At 38.2% G+C, this 15,457-nt stretch overlaps 1 protein-coding gene across 1 annotated transcript in view; it reads right to left on the bottom strand.

Annotated features, from left to right (window-relative positions):
• Positions 1–414: 414 nt before the first annotated feature.
• Positions 415–15,457, bottom strand: part of LOC307270003 (eIF5-mimic protein 2-A) — a 15,400-nt gene continuing 357 nt past the window's right edge. Inside the window, exons 2-12 of the mRNA XM_080053127.1 lie at positions 12,493–12,566; positions 11,931–12,107; positions 11,280–11,374; positions 10,901–10,966; positions 8,100–8,235; positions 7,229–7,338; positions 6,536–6,706; positions 5,901–6,047; positions 5,200–5,338; positions 1,580–1,702; positions 415–1,124 (exon numbers count right to left, since the gene is read on the bottom strand). Coding sequence (XP_079909253.1) covers positions 1,093–1,124; positions 1,580–1,702; positions 5,200–5,338; positions 5,901–6,047; positions 6,536–6,706; positions 7,229–7,338; positions 8,100–8,235; positions 10,901–10,966; positions 11,280–11,374; positions 11,931–12,107; positions 12,493–12,556 — 1,260 coding nt within the window. The 5' untranslated portion in view covers positions 12,557–12,566 and the 3' untranslated portion in view covers positions 415–1,092. The remainder of the gene's footprint in view (positions 1,125–1,579; positions 1,703–5,199; positions 5,339–5,900; positions 6,048–6,535; positions 6,707–7,228; positions 7,339–8,099; positions 8,236–10,900; positions 10,967–11,279; positions 11,375–11,930; positions 12,108–12,492; positions 12,567–15,457) is intronic.

Here is a 15,457-nt window from a genome sequence, read left to right as displayed (position 1 = left end):
TATAGCCTTAAGACGTTATTCTGATTCAAATACAAAGACCGTTTCTAATAATTATTCTATCATGGGGTTGAAGCTGACATTTCCTGCATTTTATGTGGCACAGAAATGTCAAAAATAAACTTCAAATGCCCAAAATATGGAGCTTGTATTGAATTTAAAATTTGTGTGTGTTCATACATCAGGTTGATAAAAAATATTTTAAAATGCAGACAGAATCTTGGGAAATACTCTAGTTCTATTTCGTTCCTACTGACCGCCAAAGGCGGTCATCCGGAACTCATAGAACCAGTTACATACGTAACTATCGTTTTACCATTATGTTATAAAAAGCTAAATCCGTATCTAAATACAAGCAATAAAGAGTGCAGTTGTGTTGCTCCTATGAAGAAAAAATAAACAACAAAAAGGACACAGTCAATTTCATAATCTTTTATTTCATAAAAAAGTCAATTGCTTTGTATCAGATTAAAGAAAGTAGAACCCAATATTCATCAGTTTGCTGGCGAGGCATCTTACAGTGGTCGGGCTCGGGGGGGGGGGGGGGGGGGGGCAGAAGAGTTTCCGCAGAAAGTCAAGAAAAGGCCGCGGCAAAGTTTTCGACTCATCGTGAGCCAAAACGTGAGTTGAAGTCGTTAAAAATTTGAGGATAAAAAAAAAAACAGTTGGCAAAACTTTATTAGTATTTTTTCTCTTCGGCCTCGAAACCGCATGGCAAGAACGCACATCGATTCGTACACGCAGGAGCCGAACCCATATGGAATGTTTTTATCCAGATTACAGACGGCATTACGACGTTAATACCACCAGAAAAATAGAGATGAGAGGGGCGTATTCATTATTTTCACACTCCTAAACGTGTTATAAATGATAAATAGGACTGCAGAGACCTATTTCATGGTGTTAAAATAATCTTTTAGGAAGTGGTAGAAGTAAGTGTGTGTTTGTGTGTGTGTTTGTGGGGAAAGAGAAGTAACAGGAGGTAGAATAGAAACAAAGAAGGGGAAAGACATATTAACTTCTCCTTTCGCTACTTGTTTAAAAAAAAAGGTGAAAAAATTAAAAATGTAAAAAGCTCATCTGGCCGTGGAGGTTTTAGTCCGTCTCCTCGTCCTCCGATTCAGACTCTGTAGAAACACACAAACGATTTGCTCGGTTAGAACAAATAAAAGGTGCACTATATGTAACTTTGGGTGTGACAGAAGTGAAACATTTCTACGATTTATTCTTATTAACAAACTTTCCTCACAGGAAAAGTTAGAAAGCAAGTTTATATCTGAATTACCAGGTTGATAACATACAGGAAGATAGAAAGAACACTGCACTAATTAATTATGTTGTGAAGTTAAAACAATTGGTCACTTTATTGATTGATTTAGTCTGTTTTAAACTAAGGTTATATAAAAGATTTTAAAAAATGTATAATATTTCTTAGTCTTTTGGTGATATTTGGATCTTTGTGACATGGTAGTTGCATCTTGTATTGAGCAATGATCCTAAAACGTAACTCAACAACTTAAAGTTATAAATCCTCATCACGCTAAATCTAAATATCTTGTATAACGGTGAAACGGTCCGCTACCTTCCTCCGCATTCTTCAGCCAATCCACAAACTTTTTCATTTGCTCGAGGAAAACGCTTTTCCCCTTGGCGAGGTGGGCTTCAGTGTACCACTTCAGTATGGCCTCTTCGCTCAATACATCCGCTGTTAACGAGACAAAAACATAAAGGGACAATGTCAGTGAAAGATTAGATTCAGCGTTTACTCAAAGTGCCTGAAACCTGCCTCTGAAAAAGCACTTCAAGAAGAAACTGTTTAACTTGTAGGACATTAACTGCTTCTGTCACTTATTATACTGGTTAAATTATTATAAATATATATTTTTTTTTTTTACTTTTAATTATACAGGTAAATACCATTGAGCCCGGAGACTCTTTTGCAAGGGAGACATGTTCCCATTCCCACATTACCATTCACACACATTCATACACAGATAGCAGGCTAACTATCAACATTCAAATTATAGAAATTAACAATTAACCCACTAAAAATGTAAGTCTGTCTGAAAAAAAATAAAATTAAAAATCTCCCAAAAACTACACATAATGTCAACGTTTACAGTTTTTTATTTCTCAGCCTCTGTGGCAGTTGGAGACAAAAAATAAAAACCAGTTAAAAGTATCCTTTAGCTTTAACTGTTTATCATTGCCTTTGCCTACTAACATTTAAAGGATATTCCAGGGATATCAGTAACCAATCAGAAGCTATGTGTGAACTGAAGGGCATTGATGAGCCAAATTTGTAATAGTTGTATTAAAAAAACAACACCACACACTTAAAAATTAAACATATAAGGTTGAGGAAATGTTCAAAAAATGTCTCCGCATCCCCCGGACCGGATGGGTTCCCAGTGGAATTTTTCAAAAAATTTGCCAAGGATTTATCCCCATTAATGCTGTCTATGTTCAATGAATCATATTCATCTGGTCATCTCCCTGAAACCTTGAATCAGGCCTCTATTTGTCTCCTACACAAAAAGGGCAAAGATCCTATGTGTTGTCAGTCCTACAGACCAATTTCCCTTCTAAATTTAGATTACAAAATTCTGGCCAAGACTCTCGCTAGGCGGCTCGAGAACGTTCTCCCAGATTTGGTGCTGTCTGATCAAACCGGATTTATTCGTGGCAGACACTCATTTTCTAATATTTGGAGGCTTTTTGATATCATTTACACTCCCACCCGGTCTGAAGTCCCCGAATGTGTAATAAGCTTAGATGCAGAGAAAGCTTTCGACCGGGTGGAGTGGGAATATTTATTTATGGCAATGAGAAAATTCGGCTTTGGCAAGGATTTTATTTCTTGGGTTGAACTGTTATATGCTTCTCCATTAGCTTAGTTAATACAAATAATTTACAATCAAAATATTTCCCCCTATATAGAGGCACGAGACAGGGTTGCCCACTGAGCCCTCTTCTATTTGCCTTGGCAATAGAACCCCTTGCTGCTTCCCTACGTCAGTGCCAGGCAATTGAGGGGATTACCCGAGGGAATACTACACACAAACTTTCTCTTTACGCCGATGATCTTCTTCTGTATATTGCCGACCCAGTCTCATCATTGCCACATGTTCTGTCAACATTGGAACAATTTGGAAAGTTTTCTGGTTACAAATTGAATTTACAAAAAAGCGAATTCTACCCCATTAATTCAGCAGCTCTTAATATACCTTCTGCTGTATTTCCATTCAAGAGAGCGCCCTCTCATTTTACATACCTTGGGGTAGTGGTACCACGCTCCTTCCATAAATTATATAATCTTAATTTTACACCTTTACTCGATCGGTGCAAGCAGGATATAAGTCGGTGCCGTGCACTGCCTCTTTCGTTGGCTGGCCGGATTAATCTAGTAAAGATGAACATTCTCCCCAGATTTCTTTACTTATTTCAATGTATTCCGATTTTCATTCCAAAAAGACACTTTTTGACACTGGATCAAGTCTTAAGTGCTTTTCTATGGGATGGTAAGATCCCTCGTATTCGTAAATCTTTTTTACAAAGACCGAAAAAATTGGAAGGGATGGCAATGCCTAATTTCCTTTATTATTACTGGGCTAGCAATATACAGAAGGTTATGATATGGGCTAAGTGTGGTTCTGGTGTGGAAGCCCCTGCTTGGGTTGAATTGGAATCTTTTAAATTGCAACTCCACTCGCTGATAACGGCTCCTTTACCTCTTAATTCTGGCTCCTTTGAAAACCCTGTAGTTGCCCATACCATAAAGATCTGGGTTCAATTTCGGAAACATTTTGGATTGCAAAGCACTTCACTACAGGCTCCTATTCTTTCAAACCATCTTTTCACCCCCTCCATGTCAGATCTGGCGTTTCGGGCCTGGCATGGCAATGGAATTAGGCTTGTTCAAGATTTATATCTAAATAAGATATTTGCTTCCTTTAGGCAACTTGCGGAGAAGTACTTATTGCCCCGTTCCCATATGTTTCGGTATCTGCAGATTAGACACTTTGTACAAAGCGGTTATCATCCCTTCCCTGCTCAACCACCAAGCACACCTATTGATATCCTTTTAGCAGCGGACACTGATCTCAAGGGCGCCATCTCCTGGATTTATGGGGTAATTGATGCTATCAATCCTCAAACTCTGATAAATTTAAAATTGATTTGGGAACATGATTTAGGTCTGTCATTTGAGGATGATCAGTGGGATTTAATCCTTGGGCGAGTGCACTCCTCATCTCCCTGTGCCAGGCACGGTCTTATTCAGTTTAAGATACTTCACCGTCTTCACCTCACTAAAGAGAAACTAGCAAAGATATATCCAAACACCGATCCCACGTGTGAGCGATGTAAATCTTCTACCGCCACCTGGTTACATATGTTTTGGTCATGCCAGCGGCTTCAGACATTTTGGGAAAAGATCTTTAGCTCTCTTAGCGACATTTACAGTATTAAAATTATTCCTCAGCCTATCATTGCTCTTTTTGGGGTGATGCCCAGAGATACAATATGGCCGGCTGGGTTGCATGATGTGGTCGCATTTACAACTTTGCTAGCTCGCCGCCTTATACTTCTTAACTAGAAGAGACCAGTCCCACCATCTCATACTAGATGGCTAAAAGAGATAATGTTCTATTTAAAGCTTGAAACGATCAAGTTCACATTGAGGGGAGCTGCAAATAAATTTGAAAGAGTATGGATGCCTTTTCTCATGTATTTTGACAACATTACCCACATTACAGACTGGGTGGATTTGTAATGTATAGAGTAGTGCCTTGAGTGTGTATCCCTTGTCAGAAAGAGTTTTTTTTTTTTTTTTTTTTTTTTTTTTTTACTGTATCTTAGTACTGACTTACTGTAATATGTGTATATGTATATATATATATAACAAAAGTATTATATATTATATTGTATATTCCTGTGCTATTACACCTATTACTATTGTTATTCATATGCATTTAATTGTACATCAAGAGGGGAGGGGAGGGGGGGAGATATCGATATATTTCAATGTTGATTTTGTAATTGTTTTTATAATGTAAAAACTCAATAAAAAGAAGTTAAAAAAAAAATAAAAGATGTCTCCGCATATAAACAGACATTCATAAACCTAAAAAAAGCTATCAACCGATTGTTTATAATAATATATGATATGTAATAATCACGTACGGTTATGATTGCACCCACCTTTGTATAGGAGCACCACAATCTTCTGAAAGGCCTTCATGAAGTGGATGTTGTCGTAGCAATACTCCTGGATCTTGAGCAGCAGGGTGAGCTCCGACAGACCCTGGGAGGTGAAGGCTTTCAGCAGGAGGCTGTATTGCTGTGTGCGCGCATACACAGACAAACACACACACACACACACACACATACAAGAGGAGATGTTAATGTTAATGATATTGTGTAATATTTATCTAGTGTTAATACACAGCCTATGCTCTGTAAACTGGTATGTCAAAAAAGGGGGGCCCATTGTAGCTGGCAACATACCCGTTTACAGAGCCTCGGCTGTGTATTAACACTAGATTTTTACGGACAGGTAGCAGATCATGAGGAGATATTGACTGATTTTGACAAAACGTGATTTTGACAACAAACTTTATTCAGAATCACTGACTATACACCTTTAACCAAACTGCTTCTGTTTAGGACAGACAGAAGCTAATGGGGACCTTAATAAAGTAAAGTAAAGTGTTTAGTGTTGGTTGTGGTTAGACAGTGAGACCATAAAACACTCTTTCTGCCCTTTCTCAGGCAAGGATGAACCGATTTCTTAAAATGTTTGCACATTTATACCACATAGAACCTCAGAGTTCAATACACCTTCATATTTCCAATGGTAGTAGGTCTTTGACTAAACTAAAATGCAGTGTTTAGTGTTGTACCTTGAGGTGTTTGATTGCTTGCTCTGTGACCAGCTCCTCCTTCTTGTTCCACTCCACGGTGCTCATGACGCTGGTCCAGATGATGCTGATCATGGCCTGCTCAGACAGGTTCCCCTTCTTCATCTCCTCTTTGGTGAACACCATTATCTGGAAGAGGAAACAAAACACATTGTTAGCCTCATAGCATAATTGCCTAAATCATATTTACTCTACTCTACTCTACTCTACTCTACTCTACTCTACTCTACTCTACTCTACTCTACTCTACATCTACTCTACTCTACATCTACTTCACCCTACTCCGAGCTAAGTACAATAAATAAATAATAAGTGAAAAGTACATTTAAAGAAAAAGAAAATAATTGACGGTATAAACATGTAAAATAAAAATAAATAAAAGACAAATAAATAAATAATTAAATAAGTAAATAAATTGGAAATATCACAATTATATCACAATCATCATTCAAATGGCCACTTTAAAAGGGTGTTGATTACTGATCTCATGCCCCTTGTGGGGGACAGTAGGAACAGCAACAACACTGCACGTCAATCCCTTACATCATGTCTCAGGAAGGGCTCACACTATGCGTTAACGCAGTGTGATTAATTTCTGGAAAGCGTAGTTCCCTGACCTCCTTCTGAGGGTCTCCGCGGGCCATCTGTTCCTGCAGCTCTTTCTGCAGCTCCTTGCGAGCGCCGATGGATTGCTGGTTACGGGCGAAGTCGGCCAGTTCCTGTAGACCGGCGTCAGTGAAGTATTTAGAAAAATGCTCATAGCTCCGTTTGTTGGCAGGAAACAGCTCCTAAAAGGGGAGGAGATGGCAAAAATTGCAGTGTAAGATATATATATTTTTTAAATTGTTTATGTGTGTTTTACAAATGTATTTCTATTTGTCTATTTTAATTTTAAGACACGTCAAAAGCTGTATTTTTGGATTTTACTTTTTAAAACATTTTTAGGATCTGCAGGAACCCCTGAAGTTTAGATTTAGTGCAGCACAAAAATCTGTTTCATCAACTCTACGCTCTGAAATAACTGGTTCAGGTAAATAAGACTTTTCAGATTAAAAACAGCTTAATATTAATTTTTTTGTGAACAATTATAAAAAATAAGAGGGGGTAGGACCAGGACCAGAAAAGTTTTTAACTTGTTCCTATCCCTTTTGAACATGAATTATATTATTTGAGTCATGCATTTGTTTCTTAGGATCCTGAGGTTCCCATTTGTTTGTTTTTTTTCTTCCTTTTTTACTGCTCATTCTTTTTATTTAGTTTGTATTATTTTAACATGTTCAATAAAGATTATAAAAAAAACTTGAATTTACCATGAGTCTGTTGTCCATGCCGACCTTACGGAGCATAGCGGCCACAGAGTTGATGTCTTTCTCGTTGATCCACGACTTGAACAGTTTGACAGCAAAGGTCGCAGACACTCCTGAACACAAACAGATATCATTGGTTAATCTTGTTCTGTTATGGGCGCTCCGGTGGCGTGGTGGGTGGAGCGTGTGCCATGTTGCCTCCGGCCTTCGTTGCGGTGGTCGCGGGTTCGGGTCCGGCCCGTGGACCTTTGCTGCGGGTAGTCCCCCCTCTCTCTCTGTCTCCCCATTTCGGCTCTGTGCTATCTGGTAAAGCTTGAAAATGCCAAAAAAAATAAATAAATCTTGTTCTGTTATTAGTGTTCATTTGGCAGCATTTTTAGATTTATTCTTAAATCAAAATTTTTTATTAGTTTAGTCAGTTTTATCCTTCATAGTTTTAATAGACGATAAAGCATTTCAGTGAAATTTAAGTCCATGAAAAGTCATGGCATTTTTAGTCAACTTTTAGTCAAAATGTTTCTAAATGAATTCCATTAGGATAAGGACGCAGATTTTTCTCAAGGTGATAGAATAAATGTGTGTGTGAGAGAGAGAGAGAGAGAGAGAGAGAGAGAGAGAGAGAGAGAGAGAGAAATAACTTATTTCTTTCTTTTAAATATATAGCCATAATAGTCTGGGTTTTTAACTTTACTAGAGTGACTTTATTAAGCTGACCTTTCCCAACATATCACTAAAATAACAAAATCACTTAAAGTGAAAATGTAAAAAAAAAAAAAAAAAAAAAAAAAGGAATATCCTCCAGTTAAAATAAAAAAAAGAAATACATATTTGTGTGTCAGTATTGAGTTTGTGGGATAAAGATGTTAGTGCTCACCCTCCTTGACGAGGTTCTCGTTGAAGAGACTGTTGAGGATTGAGGCTGAGATGTTGTTCTGAGCGAGCAGGATGCCCGTCAGCATGGCCAGCTTGTTGCGCTCAGACTCCGTGAATCCCTTAAGAAACAGCAGCAACTACAGACACACACACACACACACACAGACGCGCGCACACACACACAGACAGAGACAGATGCGCACACAGACAGACAGACAGCGAAACACATACTGGTTAGCTGACACAACATCAGAGAGCAGTAAACACCAGATCCCACATAATCAATACTTAATTTTAGGGCTGTCAAAATTAACGCGTTAACGCAGTGTGATTAATTTCTGGAATTATCGGCGTTAATTTTTTAACGCATTTAACACATGTGCAGAATGATCCGCCCCTTACATCCCACCGGCTCTGTAGGCTACTACAGTCACTCAACGTTGTGGCTGACCCAGGATCAGTAGCTGCGCGCAGCCAAACATAGCAGCACGTTAGCCCGTGCCGTGTTTTAAAGTTTTAAACTGCTCACGGCCACGTCTGTGTCACAGTATATAAAATCAACTGCCGCGGGTGGCAGTTGATGTCGAAGCAACAGGAGGAGAAACATTGTCCGCTCTGTTCAGAGCCCGCGAGGACACAAACGTCTGCAGTTTTCAGCGGTGTGTGTGATCAGACATCAACATAACGTCGGCTTCCTGGCACTCATGAACAGTCCCCTAGGACGTGGTCGTGCGTACAAACGCACGCACGCACGCACACACACACACACACAGCGGACTGTAATCAAGTTGTATTCAATAATGCACAATCTATAGATTCACCAAATAAATGCCATTATATAGCCTATCCTATATTTGCCCAAAGATATAGTAAAGAGACAGACCAATTGAATTATGGTTTGGTAGGTAGGCCTATATATTTTAGTTTGATTTAAATTTATTTTCAGTATTAAAACCATCATTTGGATTTTCAATTAAAAAACATACTAATTTTAAATGTACATACATATCCACCTTCTGTCATTTATTTTTCCGTTCATACAACAATATACAGAGAAAATTCGAATTTTTCGGGCATATTTCGAATGGTAAAATTATTCGTGATTAATCGTGATTAATCCACAGAATCCTGTGATTACTCTGATTCAATTTTTTTACCGTTTGACAGCCCTACTTAATTTATAAGTTTATTTATTTATTTGTCAATTTACACAAGGTGCATTGAAATTCGTTCTTTGTCTTGCTTAAGGACACAATGGTAGAGATGGTGGGCACCGTAGATGTAATAGCAGCCACCACTAGTTTTAATACTAACACCCTCCTGTCTGGTGCCGGGAAACAAACCAGAGACCTCATGGTTACTGGTTGACCCCTCTTCCTTTACATTCTACCACCCGTTCTTGTTGTTGACATTTTATAATTTACAGTCAAATGCCTTATCATTCGTACTGTGATATGTGCATGTATGTATGGGGGTTGTTCTGATTGTTCATTTGTTATTATTTGAAACATGTGTATAATGTAATGCTTTGGGAATAGGGGAGAACGGGGTAAGTAGGCACACTTTTTACTCTAGTGAGAATTGCTCATCACCAAAACATCTGTCAATAGCCATTCCTACATTAAATTGAAGCTTAAGGTGTTGGCTAGAAATGTGTGTCTCTCTTTTTTTCCAACTTATTGTAATGAAGAAGTAATTTACCATCAAAGACACTCTGACACATTGTGACAACCAACCCCATCAAGGGGTCGGTTGTCACACACTATGGGGTTGTTTGTCTCAATGTTATCTTAATGGGAAAAATCTTAAAAAGAAGGCAAGGAGGCAGAACCAAATTTGAATGTTTAATTGCATTGTCAAGTTGACAAATAGGCCTACATAACGTTCTGTAGCCTTGGCAGCTGGTCTAGTTTGGGATGCACTGGGTTGTTTTGATTTTGTTGCCCTTTTTTCTTTTGCTTGCTAGCTGCCTTTTCCTGCTCTATTCTTTCCTTCTCTGGGGTGTCAGTGAGGATACAGCTTGACAATTTCTTTCGTTATTGGGTTCCTTTTCTGGCTGCAGCCTTGAGATAACATGTGACAACCAACCCCCCAAAAAATTTGACGACCAACCCCAACTTGAATTTCTTGCTAGCATCAAGGCCAACAACCATCTGACAACTAATTAGCTTGCTAACCACAATCTAAACTATAGTTTACCCTTCACACTTTCTGAGGGTAACAAGTGTTTTGTTATAAACCCATTGTGTAAAAGCCTAGAAGAAAAATACTGAGAAGCAAAATATTTTGAATTTGACATGAAAAACACAAAACATCCTCTCATCTGAAATGCAGCTGTCTTCCTCCAAGGAAGTCTATGTATGTGACCTCTGATCCCAATTCTGGACCTTTTTTATATCAACATTTCAGAGCTAGCGCGCTCTGGTGGCGAGATATAACGAATGTGACATCCAACCCATGTGACAAATTACCCCGTTCTCCCCTACTGTTCTTCACAATAGAATAGTCATGCCAATAAAGCTTTTTGAATTGAGTAACACAAACTGGTTAGTTGTGTTTTTGGGCGTTACATAATCCCACATTTTGATTTACTGGTCTAGGTGCGGCTTCACGTCTATTGTCGTGCTGTCAGCAGAAACTGCGCCATAAAACATGTTACTATTGCTCTCTCACACTACAAGAGATAAGTTTTATTTTGCATTTGTATTATTGTATCAATAGATTGACTAACTAACTAAACTAACTTAACTGCAGAAAAGTCAACTGGTGCTTTTTACATTTTTAAACAACCAATCTACTCACCTTCTTGATCTCCTCTTCGAACCCCTTTTCCAGGTACTTGTAACGCCTGATCAGCTTGTTAAAAACCTGTTCATATGAAAACAAACATTAAGTTTAACTCAGTGCATTCAATCAAGTGTCCTAATGCATTAAAATGGTTCCTTGGAACAGCTGGCGTGGTAAAAACACTAGTGCTTTTGTCCAAAGGGGTTGCTAGAATTAACACAAACTGAAAGTTCCTCAAAGCCCCTTTAAAGTCCAAGAAATAAATTGGTTCCTTGGCTGTTTTTCCCCATTACTGAATTTTTCAATAAAAGCCAATCTGTAGTAGTAACTGGTCCAAACAGTATCAGTGTGTGTGTGTGTTTGTGTGTGTGTGTGTGTGTGTGTGTGTTGCTACCTGTGCGTATGCTTGCATGGTCTCCAGGTCTTCATTTGCCGTGAATAGGCAGAACTCCGTGCGGGTCATGTCGTCGGATAGTGTCCCCCCTGGAGCTAAAAGAGCAAAGAAAAACTATTATTAAACACGCTATATCATAACAGTTTGTGTTCAATGCCAAAACTAAATGATGGACAATATTTGAACAATATGTCGAATCAATGGAAGATTTTAGACTTTTTTTAAAACATTTTATTTTACATTCTTTAACGGCCTGACATTAAAGAATGTATGTGTATACAAGTTTGCATCCGGTCGTTCTACCTTTTGAAATGTGCGTGTGAAGAGAAAAAGAGTTTTAGCAATGGCAGTGTGAGAAATATAAGCTTTGAGTTGAATTTAGCCTGTTTTCCCTCCAAGTAATTTCCAAAAGATTTACAGATTTGGAAAACACAAGTGAATAATGCATTAAGAAAATTTTCTCGGGGGCGCTCGTGGTGTAGTGGTTAAGCCCCACATACTCTCAGTCCTCTTAACAGCAGACCCGGGTTAGAATTCAGCCCGGGTCCTTCTCTGCATGTCATTCCCCTTTCTACCCCATTTCATATCTGTCTCTACAAAACTGTCCAATAAAGCGAAAAACGCAAAAAAATAAAGAGAATCTTTTCTCACCCAGCATTCCGCCGGCCACCAGGATGTCAAAGAGTGTCTCTGCATAACGACGGTAGTCAAGCTTGGCGCCAGAGGCATCGAGGAACTTAGCGACTGCCTCCAAATCCGATCCAGTTTGGTTCAAGCCTTGTACGATACTTTCTTGAAACTGAGTAGGGTCAAACCTCTCCTTTTCATCTGTGGGAGCAAGGTAACACATGTTAATTATATGGGGAAAAATAAGGAAATTAAAAATGTGGATTCAGTGATTCTGGAGAAAGTTTTTTGTCCAAATCAATTTGTCAAAATCAGTGAATATCTCCTCATGATCCACTACCTGTCTGTACTGTGTGGGTTCGCTGGAGAAAAAAAATCCAGTTTTAATACACAACCATACTTAGTAAGATGCCTGTTTACAGAGCCTAGGCTATGTATTAACACTGGAAAAACACGCAGCTAGGTCAGGTAGCAGATCATGAGGAGATATAAACTGTTTTTGACAACAAGCATTCTCCAGAATCGCTGACTCCACCTTTGAAAGGGACAAAGAAATTTGTAAATATTGTTTTGCTTAAACACACACCTCTTTTCCTCGTTTTGAAACGCTGGCCAGTTAGCGTCGGCTTTTGCTGCTTTAGATTATTCATAAAAGACCCCCTGAAAGACAGAAAGAGAAAACACACTTCAATTCAAGTTTACTCAAGCTTCCACCAAAGCGAATAGTGCACAGTGTTGCCTTTATATAGGTTTTCTATTACAGGTATGTGGGTGTAACTCCTGTGAGCAAGGCAAGACAAAGCAGCAACAACATTGTTTTTTCAAGCACTGGCCAATTTTGGGATTGTATATTTATCTTCCATATAGGGAGGTCCATGGTTAACTGGTTAACCGTTAAGAAGATCTTTAACCGGTTAATACTAAAGGTTAAACGGTTGAAAAAAATGAAATAATCTTAATTTCTCTGAAATCCGGACTCTTATTTTGATATCGCTAAACCGGATGTAAGAATGCCAACTGTCGGTAAAGAATGAAACGAGTAGTGTAGGCTACGCTCAACTTTACAATAGGTCCATGGTACGCTCCCAGTCACAACTTATGGTCACAACACTCCCGTGTCATATGTTTGTATAATTGAATTAACAGCGTGGGCTCCCGCTAGCTTAAAATAGCGCTAGCATTAGCCTTCTTGAGGTGGATGCTGTCCTGCATCTATCACCGTCTCAGTGAGTGTGTGAGGGAGTGACAGACAGCCAGGCAGTGAGTGCCCGCCCCCTGCACAGACACAAGTCTGCCATGATTGTGTGCCAGGATCAATCGCGAAAATCGTTATATCAGTACTGATAACGTCGGAGCTTATCAATACTACGGTCTTTCAAAATGTTGCCCCGTGCTCAGCACTACTTAGCACCGGGTTTTGGTAGGCTACCCATGCCTGTGTGTGTGTGTGTAAATGTCCCTTTTCAGTCACTTACTGCACTTTCTGCTCCTACATTCGCATACTAGACCTCTTCTCACAACAGACAAAGGTGCCGTGTGAATGTCAAAATGTAGGCATTTAAATTGGCTACTGGTCCCTGAATTGTTTTTAAATTAATATGCCGGTCCTTGGAACAAAAAAATTTCGGGAGCCCTGCTATAATGCTTCATGTATTTCACTATAAATAGGTTACATTAAATCTTAACGGTTAACCGGTTAATAACCGTTAATTCTGGTGGTTAACCGGTTAAAGAAAAAATTCTAAATGGCCATCCCTACTTCCATAACATGTCTTCTTTCATACTAGTATCAATAAAAAGGTCCAAAATGTACATTCAGGTTTTTATTTGAATAAACCTTGTCTGTTTAAGTCTGTATATTTCCCCTATACAACCATCTTTAAACGGCCATTATCTCAACATAATTTTTTTTTCAATTCTCTGAAACAAAAATCTCAATTTCTAAAGCACTTACATCAACTTAAATTTCCATGATTATTCTTAGCACTATTCTGAAGGTTATAACAGAAGGATTTGTTCATCATATATTGTCTTAATGTCAGTAATCAACTAGCAAAATCAAAAAAATCAAATCAGTTTTATTTGTAAAGCCCAAAATCACAAATACATTTGTCTCAGTGGGCTTTACATGTCATACAATATGATATATGATACAATATGATACAATATGACACCCTGCCCTTACACCCTTAGCTCGGCTGAGAAAAAACTTCCAGTAAAAACCCTTTACCGGGAATAAAAAAAGAATTGAAGAAAGTATCACAATGCTAATCTTAACACTAAAAAGATCCCCTCATTCAACTGCCTTCAACCCCCTGTAAACAAATCCCCCATAAGACCAGTAATAATAGCGTTTAAAAGGCCGGCGGCTAAATCTGTACCTCTGTTTTTATAAAGATTAACGCTGGTGATATTAACAAAGGATTCCATGGACAGCCTGTCTGTGCATGTGGCTCCATTGTCGTCCAAACTATTGCACCGAAGAGACACGTTGCTCCACTAACATGAACCCAACCCCAAGCCAGGCAGTTTATTTTAGTCCGATATCAACTCTGACATAAACACTGTCAAGCTGCCATAAACGCTCACTGGATGTTTATAACTACACAGCTTTGATTTGTGTGTTAGATAAAAACTGCCACGCTCATAAAAAAAATGAAATAAAAATGCTGACTGTTTATATTTAATTGATTGGATTTATATAGCGCTTTATTTCTCTGTGACTCAAAGCGCTTTACAGGGTTCCAGTTTAGTTTTAATCACTAAAATCCAAATATTAGGACACATTATTGATGTTTAAATTATATTTGTTGGGAAAATTCAAGTTGTATCCTTCAAACACAAGTATATTGATTTGTTAAAAGCGTGTGTGACTTTGTTGTCAAAATAATCTCTAAAGGTCTAGATTTCATAATAGAAAATAGTACAAATATGGGACAACATTTTGTACAAATGCTCTTATTCCATGGTAAAAATAATTGTATACTAAATAAGATTATTTTAAATTTTAAATAATAATAAGCGTATTATAAAAGGGAACTAAATTAAGTAGCAAACCTGGCAGTGAATTCACACCATAACTGCAATATACAAATGACTTAAATATGTATTAAAAAAACTAAGACAGAAATTTGCTCAGAAAATGTGTATATTGTTGAATATTAAGTCAGTTAGATCATGTACGTTAACTTGAAATAAAATCCTAACTTACCTGCCACAATAAACATATTAATTCCCGAGAAATTTTGAAATCATTGGCACATTACATTTTGATAATTATCCAAAACAAATTAGGACAATTCTAACAAAAGTCGAAACAATGGAAGTAGTGGGTGCTTTGTTTAAAAATAAATCAGGTTGGGACATTTAGTTCAGTTTTCCGCTGATTTATAAGAGTTATGTTGTTGTTAATATGTTATTAAGGGATCATCTTTGCTAGGGTTTAAATATGCTAACTGTAGCTTAGCATTGGGCCTCACCACACCATGCGCCAGGCCAGGAAATGCTTACAAGGGCTAACAAACCATTTTAAAGTCCTATAAACAACCCCT

This window comes from Ammodytes marinus (genome assembly GCF_949987685.1).
Source record: "Ammodytes marinus genome assembly, chromosome: 24".
Classification (NCBI taxonomy): Eukaryota; Metazoa; Chordata; class Actinopteri; order Uranoscopiformes; family Ammodytidae; genus Ammodytes; species Ammodytes marinus.
This window is presented reverse-complemented; position numbering and strand designations above follow the sequence as displayed.